General features: G+C 38.9%; 1 protein-coding gene across 6 annotated transcripts in view; it reads right to left on the reverse strand.

Moving 5' to 3' along the window:
* The window catches only part of HUWE1 (HECT, UBA and WWE domain containing E3 ubiquitin protein ligase 1), a 140,432-nt gene that overhangs the window by 47,215 nt on the left and 67,138 nt on the right, over positions 1–26,079 (reverse strand). For all 6 annotated transcript variants that reach the window (XM_061179100.1, XM_061179102.1, XM_061179101.1 and 3 more), the window contains 14 exons: positions 25,651–25,862; positions 19,853–19,910; positions 18,674–18,850; positions 14,912–15,157; positions 13,616–13,749; positions 12,754–12,848; positions 8,743–8,934; positions 6,351–6,567; positions 5,813–5,935; positions 4,808–5,045; positions 4,183–4,413; positions 2,769–2,891; positions 2,214–2,309; positions 1,378–1,647 (listed from right to left, as the gene is read on the reverse strand). In XM_061179100.1, the coding sequence (XP_061035083.1) occupies positions 1,378–1,647; positions 2,214–2,309; positions 2,769–2,891; positions 4,183–4,413; positions 4,808–5,045; positions 5,813–5,935; positions 6,351–6,567; positions 8,743–8,934; positions 12,754–12,848; positions 13,616–13,749; positions 14,912–15,157; positions 18,674–18,850; positions 19,853–19,910; positions 25,651–25,862 (2,412 nt within the window). The remainder of the gene's footprint in view (positions 1–1,377; positions 1,648–2,213; positions 2,310–2,768; positions 2,892–4,182; positions 4,414–4,807; positions 5,046–5,812; positions 5,936–6,350; positions 6,568–8,742; positions 8,935–12,753; positions 12,849–13,615; positions 13,750–14,911; positions 15,158–18,673; positions 18,851–19,852; positions 19,911–25,650; positions 25,863–26,079) is intronic.

A 26,079-nucleotide genomic window follows, 5' to 3' on the forward strand; every position in this document is an offset into this window, starting at 1 on the left:
GTATGCTAATTAAAGGAGCACCTCTAAAAAATTATTTTCTTAGGCTAGATTACAAGAAGTCTAAATTCTAAGTTAAAGAAAACGAATATTTTTTAAAATTTTCTGGTGCATATATAGAGTCAACCCCACAAAGGTTCTACCAACTTAAAATCTTTCACTACACCCGCCCCAGAATTATCATTAAAAACAGAAAACAAAAATCCCAGTTAGAAACATTGGTCTTGATTCAGTATGCATGTTAAAAATTTCTTGTAATGAATTTTATGTAATTGCTCTTGTCTATTAAGGTTTTAGTTTGCTTAAAATCACTTCTAGGGCCTCCCTGGTGGCGCAGTGGTTGAGAGTCTGCCTGCCGGTGCAGGGGACACGGGTTCGAGCCCTGGTCTGGGAGGATCCCACATGCCACGGAGCAACTGGGCCCGTGAGCCACAATTACTGAGCCTGCGCGTCTGGAGCCTGTGCTCCGCAACAAGAGAGGCCGCGACAGTGAGAGGCCCGCGCACCGCGATGAGGAGTGGCCCCCGCTTGCCACAACTGGAGAAAGCCCTCGCACAGAAACGAAGACCCAACACAGCCATAAATTAAAAAAAAAAAAAAAAAAGATTAAAAAAAATCACTTCTATAAGCTCTTAATATAGATTAAAGATAACTAAACATTGGTCATATCTTGTGGGGGGAAGAAAAAGGGTTTATTCAGTTTGCCTTTTACTCTTGTGATGTTTCCATACACTAAAGTTATGTTTACATACAACACTTACTTTCTTCCTCTGTCTCTAAACTTAAAAAAATATATAAAACAAGATTCCAATGATTTAAATACATAAATCATAAAAAAACAGTAAAGGAAATACAACCAAAATGCTAACTGGCTATGTGGGAATTTAGGGTAATTTATTTCTTATTCTACTTCAACAACTAGCATACATTAATTTCATAATGAGGAAAAACACTGCTTAAAAAAAGACAAACAATAGGTCACAACTACTCATTAGGATGGGGACTCATCTGTCAAAATGGTTGTTGCATAGGAGGAGAGGGAAGAACATTTATTTAGGCCAGGGGGCCTAACTTGGCTCAAGAGTGAGAGACATTTTTGACATTTTAGATGAATCTAAGAAGAGACACCTAGAAAAAGAGAGCTTTGTTTTTTTCTTTCAAAGACATTTTTTTGTGTGTGAAGCAGTGAATTCATGTTTTGCAGGAAAACACTCAAGAAAGAGCTAGATTACTAGATCTACAGAATTCAAAGAACGAATACATCCATATCAGATAAAATGCAAAAATACTCATTAAAAAAATAAAAAAAAAATCAGGTTTTGATAGATGGCAGGAAAACCATTTTACATACTCCCCTCTTCTGGCCCCTGGAGAACTTACCTGATTGACTACTTGCTTCAGAATCATGTCTCGATAGTCTGCTCCATTACGTTTGATTGCTGTCATGATCAGATCACACACCCGGTACACTGTGTCTGGGAGCTCATCAAGAAGATGAAAGCAGCCTGGCAACATGGTATCTGTGAAAGTGTGGAGTTCATCTTGCTCCAATGGATCAGCATCCTGGAACTTCTCTAGACATTTAGCCTCTTCCTCTTCCTGCTTTTCCCGAGCTTTCCGTTCCTCCTCCTCCTTCCGGCAAGCAACTTCCTGGAGGCAGGGAAGGAAGAAAGTGAGAAGACTCTAAAAATGTATCTGCCCTACCATATGAATATTCTCTACCTTCTCCTCAAGCAGGTGATACATTCGTTAGAGTGTGGCAATGAGTATGAGGGCAGCCACACAGGCTAAGGCAAGACAGGGGAAGGACACCTCCAATCCTCAAAGCACTGGCAACTTAGGTGCATCATCCTACATCACCCCCCACAAATATCATTTGTAGACATTGCCCTGCATTCTCTGCAGGTATGGTAAACTGAAGTAATTATTACCTAGATTCCTAGGTAATAAAGACAGCCAAGTTTGGCCTAATGGGTACTACCAAGGACATTTTGGGCCTCTTATTTGACAATAAATATTAATGCTTCATCTGTTTCACTTAAAGCTTCAGGTCAATGTAATGTAGATTAGTGATGGCAAGGTTGGGATGAATGAGTATTCACATGTCTTTGTTTAGACTTTAATTCGACCAATTACTCTGCAGTAGTAGCAGAATGTTCATAGAAATGCTAAGATTAATGTGTCAGACCCTCTTGGAAGCCCCGTTTCCTAGTTACCTCAGGTGACTCTGCCCTTTGATCCATTGGGATATCCTGTCCCAGAGACATGGCAATTGCTCTCATCATCTGGTCCTCTTCGGACATACTCAGATCCTAAAGAGCAACAACAGAAAATCCAGCAACTACACACACTCCAAGGAACTACACACACAACTCATAAGGAACCAGACATCCTGTGCTCAAGCTTTAGAGAGGAAGAGAAGGGGCTCTGAATGCTGCTCTCTAGAGTCAAACTCAATTAGGCTTACCTGGTCACTTACGAGAATGAGAGGGAAAAATCACAACAAAATTAAATATAGGAAAGGAGCTTCAATGTGACCACCTATTTGGCATCTCACAAGAGAGCCTTCCTATTACTTTCTGATTATGCATAATTTAAGAGTTCCTCTGCAAAGTCCAGTAATTTGCATGACTAGGAGACAGAAAGCTTCTGCTCCTTATATTCTAGAGCTACGAGAGTTAGCATGTAAAGAAAATATTGGCACGGAGAAGTAAAGCACATCAGCAGCCAAACCAATGCCCTGAAAGATTAGAGCCCCTGAGCCAACTCACCCGAACAACTCCTCCCATGATCGGGGGAGGGTGGGTTAGAAGGTACTCTGTGGCCTGCTCCATGGTGCTGGTGTTCAACAGGGCCTCCATGGCATGTTCCCTTGTGAAGCCCATGTCCATGAGCTACAAAAAGAAGACAGCATCTCAGAACCATGGTAAAAGAGAAATCCAAATGCATTTTAAAAAGAAAGGAATCCTTTTAAGATGTAAACAAGTTTTCCTAACTTCATATGAACTGAGAACATTTATAAGGTTAAGGCAGTTAGATAACGTGAATGATCCTTTCTGCCTGGTGCCTCCATACCATTTACACAGAGCTACACATTGAGGCAAGGAGCCAAGGTGATTCTCAATTCCACCCTTTAAGAAAATTCACCTAGATGGTTATTATCATTAAGAAGATTATTCTAATTCAAAGATTGAGACTCATACACAGAAGCAAAACTTGGTCCCACTTTTCTTGAAGACAAACTGGCAACAGAACAAGAGCCTGAAAAACTGACCCAGGAAATCTACAACTAGGAAATAATCATGAGATGCATAGAAAAATTTGTAGAAAAAGAAACTATACATCACAGCTTTACAACATCAAATAATAAGAAAATCAACATATCCAGCAATAAAAGAATGATTAAGAAGTAAAAAAGACCCATTTTCTTAATGACAGCGGTATAAGCCTACATACTGTATGATGTTACTATGTAAAAATTAGGCATAGAACTAAGTGATGAAAAAAAGGACATAATGACTATTTTGTGTGGTGATATTAAGAATGCCTTTAAAAAGCATTTCGGTGCATTTCTAACTTTTCTTTAAGTGAGCACTTTTAACTATTATAATAAAAAAAAGTGGCATGTACATATAGAAGACATGTTTGAACAGGACTCTAGATATAAAGAGAACACACATACATACACACAAATTGCAAGAGGAGTATGCTAAATGCTGTTTGAGACTGAAATGTGAGGATCTAAGTGCATGCCCCCCGCCACTTCTAGCCTCCAATTTTTTAAAATTTAAAAATGAAAACAAAAGTTTTGTAGGTGACTAAGGTTTCCGAAAGCTCTTGATGGAAAATAAATTTGGGCCACGATATCCCTTCTCTTTATAGACTAATGAGAAAGTAGCTGAGGACAGTTTGCCTCCAAAGAACATGGCAACCACAGCCTACTGAGAATACGTAAAAGACTTCCAATACTAAACAATATGCTTGGGAGGACACAAATCTTTTACCTATTAGGAGTACGGAAACTATTCTCCAGCTTTCTCAGGAGAAGAAAATAAAGAATAAGAGAGGGAACAAATTTAAACCTATCCCCTAACAGGACCAGGCATTAAGAAACTCAGAAACCCCACGAGCAGTATACTCTCCGGTGCAAAGTCTTGGCCCTGGAGTGTGAGGTCAGAACCCCACCTGTTGTAGTTGTTGCTGGTTGACTTGAGGTTCCCGGCGGGAGCCACCTTCCTCTTGTCCTGTATCCTCTTCTCCTCGAGACCCCTCCTTCTCTTTGCTCAGTCTTTCTCGAATAACAGGTTCTCCTCGGAGGATGTGGCACAGGATGGCCAGCATGGACTCAGCCATTCGCCCACCATACACCTTCAAGGGTTTCCGGTTCCACAGGTTCTTGATGCAAGTAAAGGCTGCCTATAAGTCATTTGAAAAGCTGTGTGAAGATCATTTTGTCTCAATTCAAAACCCCAGGAAGAATAAGTCAAAGACTTATGAGACGGTCCTTCCACAATCAGTGCCAACAACAAAATCCTAGGCAGTACTGAGGTTGGGGGGAGCCCAAGGAAGTACACAGAAGGGGCATTTAACCCAACCTGGAAGTACCAATCTGAAGTTTACAGTTCAAATGTTTACACCACAGAAAATTATCAAGTGGTTTCTATCCCATTCTGCAAGGCAGCCCTATCTGGGAGTAGGATCCAATGGTTCTCTACCAATCGAGTTGTTTCACTAAGAAGGACAAAACAGAGTGGGAGCTACCCAGTTGGCATGAGAAATTGCTCTTGGTTTTAGAATGCTAACTACTCACTTTCTGAGTTACCACAAGGAAGCGGAGGGCACTGAATTGTGGAAAGTTCTGAACACCTCCAGGCAATTTGGCAGGCAGTGAATGTGGAGATTCAAGCACCGTGGTGGGATTCACCATCTTCTCCACCAGCATTAGCCAGGCATCTAGGAATTCTCCTGTGCCATCAGGTAAGTCTGAATGTTCTAATCCCTCAGCAACAGGAACTTTGCCTCCCATGGACAGAGCCCAATTGAATGTTCTAAATTCAAATAAGAGAAAGTATAGAGATAGAATATTAGTATTTTAGATTGGGGATGGGGAGAGAAAGGGACACATTCAAAAGCTTCCCAGTCCCTCCTCTTGGAGCTATTGCTTCCAGTCTGTCCAACATTTATTAGCTTTACCCCCCGCCCCTTTTTTTTTACTTGAAGTATAGCTGGTTTACAATGTTGTGTTAGTTTCTGGTATACAGCAATTCAGTTATTTATATATATATATAATTCTTTTTCATTATAAGTAATTACAAGATGTTGAATACAGAGCTTTACCTTTTATTTGGGTTTTTATTCCAGCTTTATTGATATATTATTGACATATATTTGTTATACGCATATATGGCGAAATTACTACCACTTCTAGCTTTACTTTTAAAGCCAAAACAAACAAAAACCCCAAAGTGAAACTTAGCTTAGAATCTTCTGACCAAAAGAAGCAGAAAAATGATCATATTCAGAGAAACAGCAGAAAAGGACAAGTCTATCAGAAAAATATGTACCAGACATTACAAGCCAAATGAAGAAAAACAGAGACCCTTACAAACATTCCTAGGACAGGCTGAATCCCACCCTCCAGGAAGATGGAGATAAATACAGTTAGTTCCTGAAACATGAAAGGGTATACCCAATGGCTGTCCCTATGTATCCCACTGTCCCAGGATAGGTGGCTTAGAAAGTTGTGGGCTGCTAAGGCACACAGAAAAGACCAAACTCCAAACAATGCTTCTCTGTAAAGCAACATGATCCTTACTCAAAAAGAGCATTGTGGCCTCCAGAGCAGAGAAATTTTTGCAGCATGAGGTGGTAGGGATACTTCCTCTCATCAAACAGCATTGGGGATGTAAAACCAACTGAACAGATGAAGAATGTCAGCCTGGAAGAGGGAAAAAGCAAAAAGTTAACCTTCTCTGAGGCAGACACAGAAGCAATGGGAAATTCAACTAAAAGCCAAGAGTAAAATTTAACATTGCACTGAAGTGACTGATAGACTGACTAGAATGCAGGTGGGTGACTAGTTTGGATATTAAAATTTCTAAGGCAAAAAAGGGTGACAGTTCCCACCTACTAGTAAATACAAGGTTATTGGAATGCAGTTTGATTACAAATGCTTTTAAAATCTCTATATTTTAGACTAGGCAGAACCAAAACAAGTAGCTTAAACAGTATTTGGGGTACACATTTAAGAGTAAAACAAGGTACCTCCAAGTCCTCTAATTCAGTGGCTCACTCTGCATTCAAGTGGAGAAGGAACCAATTAGATTCTTTCTGCATCTCAAGCAGAACCTCACCTGAAGCGTGGAGTAGGCGTATATGGTGGAGGCTGCCAAGATAAGCCCTTTGTGAGGAGTTTAGTGAGAGCTGAGGCCGTTGATCGAGCAGCGGGTGTTGGTGCTGTGGTGGTGCTGGCAGCATGATGGCTCCTTCTCTGGCGGACAGGAGACCCCACACAAAGTTTAACAAGGAGTCCAAATAGCTCAGCCAGTGCTCTGCCTAATCTAGAGGAAGCTGGAACCCAAAAGTCAGAATAAGGCTGTACAGCATTTTCAGAATGGTTTCATTATAACAGACACATTACTGTTAATACACTTTAATGACTGACTACTCCCTCCCACTCAAACATTCTATGAAACACCTGGACTTGTCTCTACATATGATATCTGAAAAGGAAGCTCCACAGGGAATAAATGCCTCTTTTGAAGGCAGGAGACTGAGAAGTATGTTGGCATTCAATATATAATAAATATGAAAGACAAACAAGATAAGCACTCACACTGTTAGGAGATATAAACTGAAACTACCTTTGTAGAAAGCAATACACAATATTAACTATTTAAGTAAATGATATATCTATGTATTGAATTATGGAGTCACTTAAAATGCCTACAGAGAACTTTAAAAATGGCAAAAATGCTAACAACTTAGACCAGAAAAGAACATCACATATATACTAGTATCGTCTCATCATAACATTAAATGTATGGTCCCCAAAGGAAAAAACGTTGTTAGGAAAAGCATAAAAATTTAAAAAGTGGCCTTCTTAACACATTATATTTGGGTAATTTCCTTGCTTTTCTTAAAACATTTCTCTGTACTTTTTCTATAGTGAATATTTATTACTCCTAAAATCACAAATGAAAATGCTGTCACAACATGTCTGAAATAAACATTATTTCATCACGATCCAGGTCTGAATCAAAGCACATCTCTTAATTATACACATGTATATATGAACCCACTGTAAAAAAAAATAGGCTCTACTTGAGCTGGTACCACATATCGTACCCCCAAAACTCAGTAAGCTCTGAGATATACAGCATAAGAAGAAAGGAACAGGTCTTTTCTTTTTCCCAATCCATCCAAATTAGGATCTCCCAATCCTAATGAGGGATCAGGCTACAGATACTCGCACTGCCTGGCTGGAGGTTGGGTGGGCCTAGACTCTGAAAGCCTAATGCATGTACACATTAAGTTTGTACTTTTCCACCACCGTTTTCAGGTGAATAGACAGCAACGTGGCTCAAAGGTAGTCAGCAAGGATAAAAGAGAAAAACAAAAGGCCAGTAACCAGAGAAATAGACATCAAAAACATGGGCTGGGCCCACACAGAAACCTCAGAATGTTCCAAGGTCACAGAGGTCTAACAAAGAAAGGGGAGATAAACATTAGCATCTTCTTGGATGGTCAATTTTTCTTCAATTTGGGGAAAGCGGCAGTAGACTTTCAAATTAAAACAAAGGAGCAGAATTAAACAAATTAAAACAGAACATAAAATTCAAGGAGGTTTAAAATAACAAATGGAAACACCAAAGGCCATATTTTGCTTGCTTTTGGGCAGAGCCCCCAATTCCCAGGAGTTGTCTACATTTTCCTTCACATTAAGGTGTCAGAAAGTGGCAAATGTACAAAATTGGTAGAGGTACAGAACACAGAAAATAGGTTCCCCACTGATTTTACATTAAGGGGCAAAAGATGGCAAAGACAGATCAGTGCACATCTTTATTCACTGTTTTGGTTGCACCGCACAGCACGCGGAATCCTAGTTCCCTGACCAGGGATTGAACCCGCACCCCCCACAGTGGAAGTGCAGAGTCTCAACCACTGGACCGCCAGGGAAGTCCCCAGTGCACATCTTTAATGTGGTCTTGCATCATATTACTGTAGTCTCCACAGAGCTGGCAAAGTAACTACTAAAACACAAATCAACTATGTCACTTGCCAGCTACACTTGAGGGACAGAGAAAGGAAAAGGAGACTGAGTGCAGTAGCCAGACAGGTAACAGGAAAGCAGGAGGGCTTAATATTAATACCACAAAAGCCAAGAAAAGAGTATTCTGAGAAGGAGGTGATAGGTCAACCATCATGCTGCGGAAAAGTGAGAAGTGGACTGAAAAGTATCCAATGGACTTAGCAACAAGGAGGTTACAGATACCTCGGTGAGACATTTCAGGGAAACGGTAGGAGCAGAGGTCATTTGCAGTAGTAGAAGAGCGAGCAGGAAAAAAAGGAGGGGTAGACTTGGCTTTCAGAAAGCGATTCTCTCATCTCTGTATCCCTAACAGTTAGTACAGAGCCTGTCACATGGCAGACACCTGAAAATGAGCCACCAAGTTTAAAACTTCCTTAAAGGAAACAATACAGCCATACCAGGCTCTAAAAGAGAGAAGGAAGAGAATCACTCACCTGACAATAACGGCTTGATTTGCTTGATTCTGGCAGCCATGGCAGGTGTGATTTTAGATTTGCCCTTAGAGTCTGAAGCAGTAGGTTCATCTGTCTCCATAGGAGCCAGCGTGTCACCATCAAGCCCAATGCCTTCCAACAAGCCCTGGGTAGAAGCATCCATACTTCCAGCGGTTCCATCCTGTTCCCCATCTGTAGACATAAGAGGGGAGCAATAAGACCATGTTGAGCCAGCACTCACCTGGTTCCTTGTTCTGAAGAGTCCGAAGAAAGAGCTACCTACAGTGCTTGTTACTAAAATGTCCACAACTTTCTAAATCTGAAAAGAAAAAAAGAAAAAAACACAAAACTGTACTTCTTTCCCTGGAGTCCTTCTAAGTAGCTAACACTGACATCTTCCAATGAGAGCATGTTAAAAGTCTTAACTTTCAAGGGCTACCTTGGAAGACTGCAGGCACACTGCATGACCCAGAAATTTCACATAAACTGCAGTGTGTGTGGTGACCCCATGCACTCAAGGCGCATACCCCACTAGAATTTTAGAGCTCGTTAATAAACTCAATTTGGACATCACAGATTACCACTGGAGAAATATATTTCCTAGAATTTAAGATTTTTGTATATGAATGTGAGATGAGTCTTTTTGGGGGGGGGCGCGTGCTCTTGATCTAAGAATCAGCATTAGGCAAACTATAAAACACATCAAATTTTCTTGGTAATATTCTGGAAAAACTATGTGGAAATGGAGATACCTTTGTTAAATGTGTGAAAGAAACTGCTGGGGAAAAATATATCTAAATTGTTATGCAAGGCAATTCTTTGACTGCGAGTCTAATTTTGTTCTTGGTTTTTAGTAAATTATTTTATTCTTTCCTTGACTTAAAGTTGGTATATTTAAGACTGACAAAATTTGAGATTCTAACACTTGGTTTCATCCATTTTCGTGTATATTTTATTAATTCTGTCCCCTTCCTCCACAATACAATAACTAGCTGTCATATAAATCCTTATTTGTTGTTTCATAACTTATGTCTGCTTTATTAGTTCCTTATCATTTTCTCTATCTTCAGCAATCTCAATACAATTTTTAAGCATATCTTTTTTTTTTAACATCTTTATTGGAGTATAATTGCTTTACAATGGTGTTAGTTTCTGCTTTATAACAAAGTGCATCAGTTATACATATACACATGTTCCCATATCTCTTCCCTCTTGCGTCTCCCTCCCTCCCACCCTCCCTATCCCACCCCTCTAGGTGGTCACCAACCACTAAGCTGATCTCCCTGTGCTATGCGGCTGCTTCCCACTAGCTAACTATTTTACGTTTGGTAGTGTATATATGTCCATGCCACTCTCTCACTTTGTCACAGCTTACCCTTCACCCTCCCCATATCCTCAAGTCCATTCTCTAGTAGGTCTGTGTCTTTACTCCCATCTTACCCCTAGGTTCTTCATGACCTTTTTGTTTTTCTTAGATTCCATATATATGTGTTAGCATACAGTGTATCTGACAGGTTTTTTAAAAAAAAAATCTTTATTGGAGTATAATTGCTTTACAATGTTGTGTTAGTTTCTGCTGTATAACAAAGTGAATCAGCTATACATATACATATATCCCCATATCTCTTCCCTCTTGCGTCTCCCTCCCACCTTCTCTCTCCCACCCCTCTAGGTGGACACAAAGCACCGAGCTGATCTCCCTGTGCTATGAGGCTGCTTCCCACTAGCTATCTATTTGGTAGTGCATAAATGTCCATGCCGCTCTCTCAGTTCATCCCAGCTTACCCTTCCCCCTCCCCGTGTCCTCAAGTCCGTTCTCTACGTCAGTGTCTTTATTCCTGTCCTGCCCCTAGGTTCTTCAGGACCATTTTTTTTTTTAGATTCTATATATATGTGTTAGCATACGGTATTTGTTTTGCTCTTTCTGACGTACTTCACTCTGTATGACAGACGCTAACTCCATCCACCTCACTACAAATACCTCCATTTCATTTCTTTTTATGGCTGAGTAATATTCCATTGTATATATGTGCCACATCTTCTTTATCCATTCATCTGTCCATGGACACTTAGGTTGCTTCCATGTCCTGGCTATTGTAAATAGAGCTGCAATGAACATTGTGGTACATGACTCTTTCTGAATTATGGTTTTCTCAGGGTATATGCCCAGTAGTGGGATTGCTGGGTCGTATGGTAGTTCTATTTTTAGTTTTTTAAGGAACCTCCATACTGTTCTCCATAGTGGCTGTATCAATTTACATTCCCACCAACAGTGCAAGAGGGTTCCCTTTTCTCCACACCCTCTCCAGCATTTATTGTTTGTAGATTTTTTAAAGATGGCCATTCTGACTGGTGTGAGGTGATACCTCATTTTAATTTTGATTTGCATTTCTCTAATGATTAATGAGCATTCTTTCATGTGTTTGTTGGCAATCTGTGTATCTTCTTTGGAGAAATGCCCATTTTTGGATTGGGTTGTTTTCTGGATATTGAGCTGCTTGTATATTTTGGAGATTAATCCTTTGTCAGTTGCTTCGTTTGCAAATATTTTCTCCCATTCTGAGGGTTGTCTTTTCGTCTTGTTTATGGTTCTCCTTTGCTATGCAAAAGCTTTTAAGTTTCATTAGGTCCCATGTGTTTATTTTTGTTTTTATTTCTATTTCTCTAGGAGGTGGGTCAAAAAGGATCTTGCTGTAATTTATGTCATAGAGTGTTCTGCCTATGTTTTCCTCTAAGAGTTTTATAGTGTCTGGCCTTTCATTTAAGTCTTTAACCCATTTTGAGTTTATTTTTGTGTATGGTGTTCTAATTTCATTCTTCTCCATGTAGCTGTCCAGTTTTCCTAGCACCACTTATTGAAGAGACTGTCTTTTCTCCATTGTATATTCTTGCCTCCTTTATCAAAGATAAGGTGACCATATGTGCATGGGTTTATCTCTGTGATAGGTTTTTATACACAGAATTATCTTCACTGTTTTCTTAATAGTTTATCAAATTCATTTTCGCCCTGATGCAGAGTATAGGAGAAGAAAACTTTCTAGAAAAGCTACTTCTGTTAATTTTTGGTTTGTTGCATTATGGTCAGAAGATTGTATTGGGTGGGCCAAAAGGTTCATTCGTTTTTTTCCATAAGATGGCTCTAGTAGCACTTAGTTGTCTTTAACTTCCTTCAAAACAATTGTTAGATTTTATGTGACAGCTGTCATATTAGCATGCATTTAAAAAAAGACTTATTAAAATTGGTGAATTTCTGTGTGGCCATTTTAATATTGAAGATGGGAGGGAAAAAAAAGCAACATTTTCAGCATATTATGCTTTATTATTTCAAGAAAGGTAAAAACGCAACTGAAATGCACAAAACGATTTGTGCAGTGTATGGAGAAGGTGTTGTGACTGATTGAACGTGTCAAAAGTGGTTTGCGAAGCCAGAGCCACTTAGAATAGTCATTTACCATTTTAACGTAAGAAATTAAGCTTCTGAAAAATAAGCATACAAAAAAATTAAAGACCCACCATAATCTTTGTTACAGTAATTTCTAAGAATCAATCTTACATTCTCAAAAAACTACATACAAAGATGTTCAGTTTTCAAAATAGTACATTAGAAACAACAGGGAATGCTTAATTCATGGTACCTTTACATGGCACTTAATATTAAGTGAAAAGAGACCTGTAAAATATTATGTCTAAGATAATCACAACTATGTTAATAAAACATACCTTCAGGGAAAAAGATTAGCAGATACTTCCAAAATATTTTTTGTGGTATAAATATGGGTGATTCTTCTTTCTACTACATTTTCTAATTTTTATCATTGTGGGTATGTATTTTTTTAATAGAAAAAATAACTGAAAATAGTTTAATTTTAAAATAAATAATTAAAAATTAATGAATGGAAAAAACTGAAGACTACAGATGATAGACCTAAAATTTCACAATAGACCTATAAAGACAGAGACAGACAGAACTTAAGAGAATTAATGGCTAGGATTTTAGTTTCTTGGAGTTACCTGATCTTTTTCCGCCCTGGGTCGTAGCTGCCTTCTCATCCTTTGGAACCAGTTTCTGCATGTCCGCCTGACCAAATTCACACCCAGACGGCAGGCTGCAAGAAGAGAAACAGTGAGCAAAAAAACCTCTGATAACTCATCTTTTTAATGTTGTGCTTGGTCTCTGACCTGCTTGGCTGACACTATCCCCCTCCTATAGCAGGTAAGTTAGCCTAATAAAACATCTGCAATGATGGAATTCCTGAGGTCGTACTCAACAGGTTTCCAACTCAACTCTTTATATCTGGCTAACAACAGGACCAAACTGTAAACACCCACCATGCTGACACAGCATAATTGAGAGATCAGGTTAAAGATGACACATTTGTAAGGAAGTCCTTTGGCTGATAAGTGGGAAGGACAATGCTATTGGTTAAATGTTGTGTCTCCTCAAAATTCAAATGTTGAAATCCTAATGTCTGATGAGACGGTAGTAGTAGTAAGGCCTTTGGTAGGTGCTTAAGTCTTAAGAGTAGAACCCTCATGAATGGAACTAGTGCCTTATAAAAGAGGCTCCAGAGAGATTCCTAGTCCCTTTTGCCATGTGAGGATACAATGAGAAGTCTGCAATGTGGAAGACAGCCCTCACCCAACCGTGCAGACTTCCAGCCTCCAGAACTCTAAGCAATAAATTTCTGTTGTTTATAAGGACCCAATCTGTGGACTTTGTTATAGCAGCCCGAATGAACTAAGACAGACAAGGAGGCCTCTGAACTCTTTACCTTTCTATCCTTGACCAAAGCAATACCCCAGGCTCACTAAGCTTAGTTTCTCTGTTAGGAAAGACAACAGAGATAGTTAAAAGAGATGACCATTTCCTTACCTGTTTGGGGTACACAGGGAGAGAAGGACAGTGCTTTCCCACACCAGGGAACAGTATAACTGGCTCAGCTTGCTCAGAACACTCAGACCCAACTGAGAGCCCCACTGGTTTACGGAGATGGAACGAATTTCACTCTGTAGCCAAAGTAAAATAGGTGATCTTTGGGATGCCCTCTGAACATTTATATTCAAAATCAACTTTCAGCTATTTACAAAGGATAAGGGATTTCTATTTTTCCTTCCTTACTATTCTCAGAGTTGTGTACTTCATCAAAATTTCCACACTTAAGAGATCATAGTTCTAGAAGGTATTCTCTTACAATATTTACAACCTGTCTCTAACATCCCTTCTCATTTCTTCTTTGTAAAATGAAAAACAGGAGTCATAGGCAACTCTGTTCTTCTAAATGGAAGAAACAGTTTTATAGACACATTGACAGCTTCCTAATTTTTTTAGATGGTGAGGGGGCTTGTTATTTCCTGTTTATTTCTTTATTTCAATCAATCAATCAATCAAATCACTCCCTAAAGCTTTGCTATGTAATTTAATTATTTTCTAAATAGTTTATAATTGTGCTTTTCATTTAATTTGATCCAAAGAACACACTCCTAGCTCAACAGCATAAAACAGGGCTGCTAAAAATACGACACCAATAATCTTTAGACTTGATTACTTGACAACTAAAGGTAGCAAAACTGTGAGCACTCAAAAAACAAATAAACAAACCCCCCCGCCCCCAAACTTCAACTTTCTGGAGCCATAAGAGGACCCTCACATGGTGTGCAGACATAGGGTTTGATATTTAGGAAATCTTTAGTAATCTGTTAATCACCATTAACTTAAATGTTCTGTGGTCAAATTTCCTTCTTGCCATCTTATTATCAAGCCTACATGCATTTGTAGAAAGATTAGGAAGTAATACGGTTAGATGAGCACCCAGTTGAGGCTTGTCTGCTAAAAGGGGTGACTATACATCCCTAAGGCCTATATGGATGCTACAGATCTATTAATACCTGTATTTATCTCAACCTCTTTCACTCTCAAGAAGGTCCAGTTGACAAAACAAGTTATATGGTCACCCAACTTCCAATGAAAAAAATACTAAGGGGAAGTGAAACTAGACAGCAACTTGAAGCATAAACTTAAGTCATCCACCCAAAAGAACTCACCCTAAAACTGTTCTTTCAGCAGCTCGCCTAGGTAGAACTGCTTCTAAGTACACTAAGATGCCACGTATATGCCCTAGGTATTTTACCGACTTTAAACCAACATGTTCACATCTAACATAATTCTTACCTGTCCAACTCTACAAGTATGAACAAACATCATGATGTAGGCATGGGCAGCAGTGAGCGCATGCAGTAGAGGTGTGGCTTGAGCTGAGAGGGTAGCATCAGCGACATTGCCAGCACAAGCCAGTTCTCGCAACAACACTGAGCCCCCAGGGGATTCTATTGGGCGGTGTAAGGGCTCCAAGGAGGAAAGAATGGAGTCCAACTGAAGGAGACCCTCCTGAAGGACTTTGGGTTCATGTGACAGTGTCTGAAATAAGAAGAATAATTAAAGCATTAATGTACAATGAACTTCATATGCATGTCTTAATAGTCACAATGAAAGAAGTGGAAGACAAGACTCACAAATTTCAGACCTGGCCATGGTCTTGCACCTGGTAAATGGTGGAGCCAAAACATGAACGAAGGTATGACATACCTAAACGCCTTTTAGAGCAACACATTACTTCTCTTGAATGAGAGGCTTTCAAAGGCGGTAGGCCAATCAAATTTAAAAGATTGTGATGGCCAAACTGGACTACTGTTACAGCAAGGACTCCATGCTGTAAGATTAATTCCAAATTTTGCACAACAGGGAGCAATGTTAGGCAAGGTTCCAAAGCATGGAAATGAACCACTATTACAAACGTTTTTTTCTTACCACAATAAGAGAGACAATTCTAGGATAGGCATCAGCTAGGCATTTTCTTATTTTGGAGACAACTCAAGGATTATATGGCCCCTGCAATTTCTTTCTGAGTATGAAGAAAAATCTTGACAGTGAACACTATCACTTGCCATTCAAAGATAGGAGAACTTATGTGCCTTTCCTACGGCTTTAAATAAATCTATCCACCCTCACACAGTATCTTACAGGTAGGATAAAGATGGAGCAGCCCTTTCCCCCCTCTCTCTCTCATAAATAGCACTTAATTAAATATTTGCAAAAAGAAAAGCAAAATAAAATATCAAATGCAGATGTCACAATTATGGATCTTTCCAAGTCCGCAAGAAATTGGATTTCTGATTTTTAGCAGAAATTACTTATCATTGCACAACTCAGCTAATAAATAAGCTTCACAGATTTAATCCAATTCCTATAAAAATCCCAATGGCTTTTTTTTTTCAGAAACAGAAATACCTCTCTTAAAATTCGTACAGAATCTCTAGGGACCCCAAATAGATATAGCTATCTTAAAAGAGAACAAAGTTAGAGGTCTCACATCCCCAGATTTGCAAACTTACCACAAAGCTACAGTAATCAAAAGTGTAGTACTGGCATAAAGATAGACATCAACACCAACAGAACAGAGAGCCCCAAAATAAACCCTTGCACATATGGTCAAATGATTTTTGACAAGGTTGCCAAAACAAGGGTACAATAGGGAAAGGACAATCTTTTCAACAAATAGTGTTGGGAAAACTGGACACCCACATGCAAAAGAATGAAGCTGAACCTTACCTTACACCATACAAAAAATTAACTCAAAATAGATCAAAGACCTAAATATAAGAGCTAAAACTATAAAACACCTAGAAAAAGCCACAGGATAAAAGCTGCACGACACCGGATTTGGCAGTGATTTCTTAGGTACGACACCAAAAGCACAGGCAATGAAAAGTAAAAAGCAAAAACTAAACAACAAAAAACCCCCACAAAAAACAAACTGGACTTCATCAAAATTAAAACCCTTTTTCACATCAAATGACACTATCAAGAGTGAAAAGCAACTCATGGAATGGGAGAAAATAATCTGCAAATCATTTATCTGATAAGGGATTAATATCCAAAATATACTAAGGATTCTTACAACTCAACAACAAAAACAGACAACCCTATTAAAAAATGGGCTCTCCCTTTTCCTCAGAAGCTCTAGGCTGATGAGAGAAGGAAAGCATCAGGCAATTGAGGGGAAAAAAAAGTGCCAGGCTATCTAGAGAAAATGTGAAGAGATGCTCCAGGCCAATGAGAAAAATTAGGCAAGAAACAACACAGATGTGCCAGCCTTCTGAGAAGCACCAGCCAGCAATACCTTACTTCTTTGAACTTGGAGGAACGGCTTCATCTCTACCCTTCTACCTCAAAGGGAATCTATGCCAAAATGCTCCAATGAATGGAGGACACACTTGGATTTGTGAACTGAAGTGAAACGCAGAACCTCTGAGCCTTGCTTGTTTTGAAGATTGAAAAATCTTGTTCAGCATGGGTGACCACCAAAAAAGCAATCTAAAGCCATCTATACGTCACAACTGAGACAAACTGGGGAGTCTGTTGTCAAATAAAATGTACTGTTTCGGAAAAAAAAAATGGGCAAAGGCCCTGAACAGACATTTTTCTAAAGAAGACATACAGATGGCCAACAGGCACATGAAAAGATGCTCAACATCGCTAATCAACAGAGAAATGCAAACGAAAACCACGAGATCTCATTTCACACCCATTAGGTTGGCTAATATGAAAAAACTAGAAAATAACAAGTATTGGTGAGGACGCAGAGAAATCAACCCTTGTGCTTTGCTGGTTGGAATGTGAAACGGTAGAGATGTTGTGAATAATACAGTATGGCAGTTCCTCAAAAAATTAAAAACAGAACTACCAAATGATCTAGCAAATCCTACTTCTGGGTAGATAACCAAAATAATTGAAAGCAGAGTCTTGAGTATGATCTCACTTTAAAGTCAAACTCAGAACCAGAGAGTAGAACGGTGGTTGCCAGGGGCTGGGGGAAGTTGCGGAGATGTTGGTCAAAGGGTATAAACTTTCAGTTATAAGATGAATAAGTTCTGGGGATCTAATGTATAGCGTGGTAACTATAGTTAATAATACTGTATTATATACTAGAAATTTGCTAAGAGAGTAGATCTTAAGTGTTTTCACCATACACAAAAGCAGGGTCTGGAGAACACACCCATGTTTGTAGCAGCACTATTCATAAAAAGTGGAAGCAACCAAAATGTCTATCAATGAATGAATGGATAAACAAAATGCAGTTTAAACATACACTGGACTATTATTCAGCCTTAAAAAAGGAAGAAAATTCTAACATATGCTACAACATGGATGAATCTTGAGAAAATTATGCTAAGCAAATTAAGCCAGTCATAGAAAGACAAGTACTTCATGAATTCAACTTACATGACATACCTCGAACAGTCAAAATTCAGAGACAGAAAGTAGAATGGTGGTTACCAGGGGCTGGTAAGGAGAGGGGAATTGAAAGTTGTTGTTTAATGGGTGCAAATTTCAGTTTTACAAGAGGAAGAGAGTTCTGGAGATGGGTTTCACAACAATGTGATGTACTAAACACTATTAAACTATACACTGAAAAACGGTTAAAGCGGTAAATATCATGTTATATCTCTTTTACCACTATTTAAAATAAAGCAACTTCATTTTTGGGCAAAATTTGAGCAATGAACTACAGGTCAATCACGCTTAAAATACACAACTATCAAGCCTGAGAAAGGGAAAAAAAAATACATGGCTAAACAAACCAGACTGTGTTAAAACCCACTTCCAAAGCTTTCTTGGAGATTTATTTTCCCTTCCAAAAAACTCATGTTAGAACTATATACCAAATTCAGGAACAAAGAACAAACACTTTGACTTTTCAATGAGAAATAACGTGGCACACTATTTATTAATCACAAAATCCACTTATAGTATATAACCTCAAATTTCTTCATTATGTTTTAGTTGAAGGGGAGACCACAGTAAAAACACGTATATAGAAGTATTGCAAAATTGATTTCTAAAAGAAATGAAAATATTCGGTCAGATGCTTACCAATATGGATTTGCAGACACCTGCAACAGCCTGACAGGCTGCAGATGTGGGAAAGTCAATGGGCAGATTGGGAAGACCCAAAATGGTAACCAAAGGCAAGAGTCCTTTCTGATTCACAAATTCCTGGCAGTGGTCATCGGTTGTATTGTTGCTCAGAATAGATTCCACAAATTTCATCTAGGTAATAAAAATTAAAAAAAAAAGTTAGAGCCTGACACTTGGAACTAAAATGCCAGCTTGGAATTAGGACAGGGGTAACCTTATAGTCATGAAATCAGTATTTTCTAGAATATCAAAACCTCAGGTAAGCAGTAATAGGTATATGAAATGACCCCTAAACATCCAGAAAATAAGGAATTACAACTTCTTCCCAATGTATCTTTTCAGCCACACCTAAAGTCACATAATCTGAGAAGCACAGAGGTTAAATGACTTGCTCAGGGCCACACCATGAATTAGTGGCAGAATCAGGTCTAATCTCTTAATTTGCTCATTTAGTGCTTCTTGCAGATAATGTGTTGCCTCTCCCCTGGAAGCAAACATCATGGATACTTTTCTTCAAATATGCTCATAATGCAAATGAAACCTAGAACTCTGGAAGAGTGATTCAGACTAAACAGAGCATTTTGTAAGGGTAAGAAAGTAAAATACGGGAAACAAACACACAGGCAAAAGAGAAACCATCTCTGGAAGTCTGAAGTGCTTACTGGGCTAGAACAAATGCTAAATGGGCTTCCCCTTATAGGTAAATAACTCTGGGAAAATTCAAACTCTTCCTTTTTTCCTGTGAGACACACAGAAGTTAAAAGAAAACACCACATTATTATTATTATTATTGGTAAAAGAGAAGTTAATGGGAAAAAAATGGCAAGTAACGGGAAAAAAATATGTTGGGACACACTCAAAGAACATAATACTGGACTGGTCTAACAAAGCCCATTCTCCTCCCATTTGGATTCCAAAGGGGAATGAACAGAAAATTGGGAGTATTCAAAAAGGGACTGTTAGCTAATTTTTGGCAAATCACACAGAACAAGGTTTACACGTCTTTCCCCGCTGCTCTCTGCACTTTAAGGGCCCCAGTGAAAATAAACACAAGTCATCAGACTATTTGGTAACCCCACACATTTTCCAGAAGAGCACACACCTTTACTCAGATTGCCCTACCATTAATCTTACCACATTAAGGATGTAATCCATGAGGGGAATAGGAATACGTTCCTCTGTACCAACAACCCTGTTAAGGGAGAAAAGAGTGAGTTTCACAGAAATTCACAATACCAGTGCAAGAGAACAAAGCGAAGAAAAGGAAACCGTGAAATTCTAGTCCTTTCTCTCAGTTAGACTTATAGCCTTTAGTATATAGCACAGAAAAAAAAAAAAAAAGAAGGAAAAAGAAAAGAGCTGAAATCAATTCTGAAGGTAGCTTTCCTAGCCTGAGTAGGTTGAGAGGACAAAAGGAAAAACCAAGCTTTCACAAACTCAGCACTTGTACATATCGCAAAAGAAATTATTCTATCTTAGGCAAACTACTGTAGGAGGAATTCATCAATATGAAAATACTAAAAATAAGCAAGTTCAATTAAGAGACTATTTAAATATTTGCTTGAAGAAAGGAGCTAGGCAAAGAAACAAATACATAAACATCTTACCGTGTTCTTGCATCAGATTTAATGTTATAGAGAGCAGGAAATGGAAATTTCATTTTGGTCAAGATTCCATGCTTAGATTGGTAAACCATTCAGAATAGTCAAAGTTGGTCAAAGATGAAGGCAACACCCAAGGCCTCCTTCTCTAACAACCTTTTCCTGAACTACCCCAAAATTGTGATCAGGTCCTTTTGCTTCAGGTGCTTCAATGATGCATTGAAGATAAGAAGGCTGCAGTAATGCCATAGTTGCAGAAAATGCAGCCTTTAGACCAATGGCTACACCTTGGCTTTTGTAAGAAATAAACAGAGGGAAAAACTCCACAAAGTATATTGAAATGAAACAAAATCTACCTAAAAGATAAACCCTAGAAAAGGCCAAAACTTGAGTTGAATAAGGAACATTTTAGATATAGGCCCTTGGGAGAAATTTGGGAGAAAAGGGCAGAGATAGAAGAAGGGAGAGGTAGGGGGAGAAGGCAGAAAAATTGGCAAGAAATAATTTCGTCTCTGAGCAAGATAAAATGTGAACAAAGATTTGCCAGGCATGGGGATATGTGGCAGCAAAACGGAGACTAGGCAATAGGCAAAGAGAGTGGAGAGGCATGACGAACTGCTTTAGAGCTAAAATATCTCGAGTTAGGGGGCTTGGGTAGGATGTTGTGAACATGCTCAATGAAGAATCTGGGGAAGAACTTTGTACAAAGGGAGGACCTATATATAAGCCAGGAGTGAAATGATTCCATGGGAAGATTGCAAACCCTTCCCTGACTGTAAACTTCCTCCGCAGAACCACTGCCACATTTCCTGCTACTTACACCAATTATCCGCCCCAGCTTGACTGCACCTCCTTGGGAAGAACTCAGAGATCCACCTCTACAGCTAAGAAGTACAGGTGTGGCTCTAAGCCCAGGGAGATACCTGCCCCTTTGCAGAAGCCAAATATAATGGTAAAGACCCAAAGCACCATCATGAAATGTACTTTCTTCATTTGCTAGATGGAAGTTGGAGAGAAGAAGAGAGAAAACAAACCAACAGTGGTTCTTAAACTCCAGGAATGAACTTGTTCAGTAACCACTTTTCTCCCCACCCTCATCTTTTTGGCTTCCAGGCTCAGGGCATCATATAGGAATAGTAAAAATGATCAACTTTCTTCAGTAGAAATCCCCCTACCACTGGTTTTAAGAAAAGTCATTCTAATCCTAACCTGATATGAAACTTTGACCCATAGCATCTTTGAAACAATGGAAGACTGCATTTCCATGAAGAATGAAACAAATTTATCTTAACTGTCAAATTAAAAACTGCTGCCTCTCCTCCTTCTCCAAAACAGACACACATTCCCAAACTTAATTTTAACTCTAGTCACTTTTACATGTGTATTTATGATGTTGGAGCCCTTAATCAGATGTAGAGGAGAAGGATTCCAATTGAGTGTCATAGTACACGGGTACAGGACAACAGATCTCATGTTTTGGGGTTTTTCGGGGGGGGGCGGGGGGGGGGGGAGGAAAATCAGGTCTTTCTTCCCACTCCTGAGGAGACACAGCTGCCTTTGGCAAAAGAGCCCTCCCAGTGGGCCACGATTCAGGGAACAACTGTTTCTCTGCATATGATGCCTTTAAAGCCCAGACAGTTGCTATTCAAGTTACAAAGACCACATGGATATATATAACCCATTTCTTTCAAGTTGTTCAGGGTAGGTGGTTAAGTTAGGCAAAATAAATGGAATCAATCACAAAAATAAACCATGGTGCCCCAACTGAAAACCTTGGTTACTTACTGGCAAGTATATTCACCCCCAGCAATATCAGTTTTGCTGAGCTCAAACAATTCAGAAGGCAGAAGAAAGAGGCCAAAAGACAAGTATTTAGAACTACTTGTGGTGAATGCCTTTGAATGTAGAACAGAACTCCATGTATTTGGGGTAGACTGTAATGCCTAAGTTTCCTTATTGCAGATTTGTAGCACAAAACCATGTGTCTCAAGATCAAATACAATCAATCATTTTATTCAATGCTAGCTGCTGATTTTGGGGACAAAACCAAGGGAAAAGAACACTGTCTTAGTCTGGAAAAAAGAAAAAAAAAAAGAAAACTCAAAACTTCGTCAACAGGTGAGTGGATAAATGCTGTAGTATATTCATACAATGGAATACTATTCAGCAACAAAAACAACATACTGATAGACACAACATGGATGAATCTCAAAAATACGCTATGCAACAAAAGCCAGAAACAAGAAAGTATATACATTAGATATGATATACATATAAGACTCCGTTTATTCTATTTATACGATGTTCCAGAACAGGCAAACTTATTCTATGAATGACAGAAATAAGATAGGTAGCTGCCCCATTTTAGGGTAGGGAAATAGGAAATTTAAAATCTGTACCGTTTACTGTATAGGAATTATATACCTCAATTAAAATTAATGGAAAAAACTTACTCATGCGTGTATTTAAGGCATTGGAAAACAGATGTGGGCATGGGAAACCAGAATTTGTTCAGGAGTCCCATTGAAGAATTTTGCGTTGGGTGGGGGAAGGATACAAACAAGACTTTTGGGGAGAGGGGTGGCACACACTGCAAATTTTTCGAAGCCGCTTTCCCATATTGGCAGAAAGTACATAGCAACTCCCACCATAACAACTACCTGGGATAAGGAGATAAAACAATTTTACCTTTAATAGATAGTGGCTTTCAAAACGTAGGTTGAGTTTAGATAGTCTTTTGTGTTCCCTTCCAGCCCTAATAATCCACGTAATGACCCAATTGAAGCTTGTGAAGGTGGCAGGAGTAGAAAAGTACATGTGTCAATATTTGTGAGATTCTTAGATATGTTATGCGAATGAGGTGCTGATGAACACCCAGACCATGCAGGCTACAGAAGAACATCAATACCATGGAACAGCAACTATTAGAGTCCTTTGCAGCTTAGAAGCTACATATGACTAATACTATGATAGAGTATTAATGTTGTGGGTCTAGATTTTAACTATTTCTTCATTCTTGTTCATGTTTCATTAGGCCCAGCTCTCTTGGCATTTAAGACTCGGGGACTCCTTAATCTAATACTCTTGATTCATTTTATCAACTCACTAAATAAACAGTTATTGACTGATTACCTACTATATACAAAGTGATCGGGATACACTGTTGAATGAGACATTGTTCCTGCCTTGGAGAACTATGTAGATTAGTGGGGGAAACCATTAGAATATATAAATAATTTTAACAAAACTGTTGGGAGAACACAAAAGATCAACTTCCTATTTGGAGGTTAAAAAAAGTTCTTTTAAGAGTAAGACATTTGAGCTGGACTTGTAGGAATTTGGTAGATGGAAAAGAAGGAGATAAGATAATTTGGGGATGGGGGATAAATATGAATAGAATATACAGTGACTCATGATATTCCAAGAAAAGCATGCAGAGTGAAGACATATGAGGGCTTGAGAAAATGTCAATTTACCAAGGCAGCTTAAAATCTGGGCATGTTAGACAAAAGGTATTAAGAAATCCAGGTCGTGAATGGATAAAGAAGTTGTGGTACATATATACAATGGAATATTATTCAGCCATAAAAAGGAACAAAATTGAGTCATTTGTTGAGCCGTGGATGGATCTGGAGACTGTCATACAGAGTGAAGTAAGTCAGAAAGAGAAAAACAAATATCGTATATTAACGCATATATGTGGAACCTAGAAAAATGGTACAGATGAACTGGTTTGCAGGGCAGAAGTTGAGACACAGATGTAGAGAACAAACGTATGGACACCAAGGGGGGGACAACTGCGGTGGGGTGGGGATGGTGGTGTGCTGAATTGGGTGATTGGGATTGATATGTATACAGTGATGTGTATAAAACTGATGACTGATTAAAAAAAAAAAAAAAAAAGAAATCCAGGTCGAAAAGTTATATCCAGACGAATGTACACAGCTTGACTCAAAACCACCACCACTACTAACATTCAAGAAATCCATCCCTAGTTTGTAGCCAGGAACGGGAATCCTATGCCAGCAGGATGGCTGACAATCAAGGATGTGGCACGAAGCACTAAGATTCCGACTCCTTTGCAAATAAAGTCCTGCTTCCTTTTAGGGTATCCTCCTTTTCCAGAAAGAGAACATTTTTTGTGTGTGTGTGTGTGTAAACTTTTTATTGACACACAACATACAAGCAAAAGGTGCACAAACTTAAGTGAACAGCTTGACAGTTTTATACAAATTGAACTCACTATGTTACTACCAGCACTCTACAACACCTCTCAGAAAGAGAACATTTTAATCAAAACAGAAGATGGTGCTAGATGAAGGCAGGGTTGCCTTCTCAGACAATGAAAATATATCTGCCCAAGAAAGCAACATACTTAAAACATAATGCCTCTCCCCTCCAAAAAATTCATACCAACAGGCTCATTACTTTCTAGAGTTCCAAGAGGGCATACCTGTTTTGGATTCTAGACCTTCGCTCCTGCTGTCTACTCCACCATAATCTTCTCTTAAGTCCCAAGCCACCCTTTGAGATGAGCTCAAACCCATTCATATCCACACCTAAAATGCTCATGCTTTTCTCAGAACTACTTCTATATATACACCAAAAGAGCACTTATTAAAGACTGCATGACTGTCCAGAGGGATCATGCCCATTTCGAGCATGAAGATGATTAAGAGTTACAGCTACAGCAGTTGCTTTTCATCCCTTGCATGCGAACACTGTAAGCTCGAAGAACCAGGTCTACCAGCAGTCTTTAAGCTCACCCCCATCCCCATCTCACGATCCAGGTAATCAATTTTCATGTAGAACAAACCTCAAATAAATACAAGGAAAATCTACTGTGCCTAGTTACAATCATATAGTACATTCCAAAGCCTTCTGATGTATCTGGAATGAACAGATGAAATAAACAAAAACAGAGACCAACCAACAACAAATCCCTGTAACTCTTAAGAACTTCTTAGGAGATAGGCTTCAAAAGTGCAACGTGTTTAATGCATGCTCACTTATGGAAAACAATCAAGCAGTCAATGACATGGAATACCAAATCAACAAAGGGAAATCCTCTGAAGAAGGCCTTTTAATTTGATATATTGAATTCTGATTCAATTTCATGAACAGCGTTTAAAAAAGAAAGCTTGCTAAAGCAACCAAAACAATTAAACACCAAAGCACAAACGACACACAAGGGTCAAAGAAAGATAAATTACAGACATTTAGGGCCGGAAGAACCTTATAGCTGGATCTAATCCAACTCCCTCATTTTTACAGATGAAAACAACATGCTCAAGATCACAAGGCTAGAGAACCTGTCTTGTGAACACTTACTGCTGATTAGGCTCAGTTTCATTCTGCTGGGTAGAATTAAAGCTCTGCATGGCCTGTACTTCCTCTTCCTCCTCATCCTCACTAGAGGCCTCTTCTGCAGCATGATTAGATCTTGGGGGAGGAGCAGTGGCAGTGCCATCTGCCTTCTGGATTGATGGCTTCTGACAGATGTATTTAGGGTCTCTTCCAAGGTTACAGATTTCTTCAAGTAACTGAAAGGCAAAGGAAACAAGATTACTTATTAGTAATTAAGGAATGGGGAGATGACTAACATTTTTGGAGCACTTTCTATGTGCTATATACAGAAGTGCCAAAACACTTTATATACATGTTATATACACTATTCCTGGAATATAGTCATTAATTTCATTTTACAAACAAGGAAACTGAAGTCCTATGAAGTTAAATAACTTCTTCAGTGTCACATGG

The sequence above is a fragment of the Eubalaena glacialis genome, chromosome X (assembly GCF_028564815.1).
Source record: "Eubalaena glacialis isolate mEubGla1 chromosome X, mEubGla1.1.hap2.+ XY, whole genome shotgun sequence".
In the NCBI taxonomy this organism is placed as follows: Eukaryota; Metazoa; Chordata; class Mammalia; order Artiodactyla; family Balaenidae; genus Eubalaena; species Eubalaena glacialis.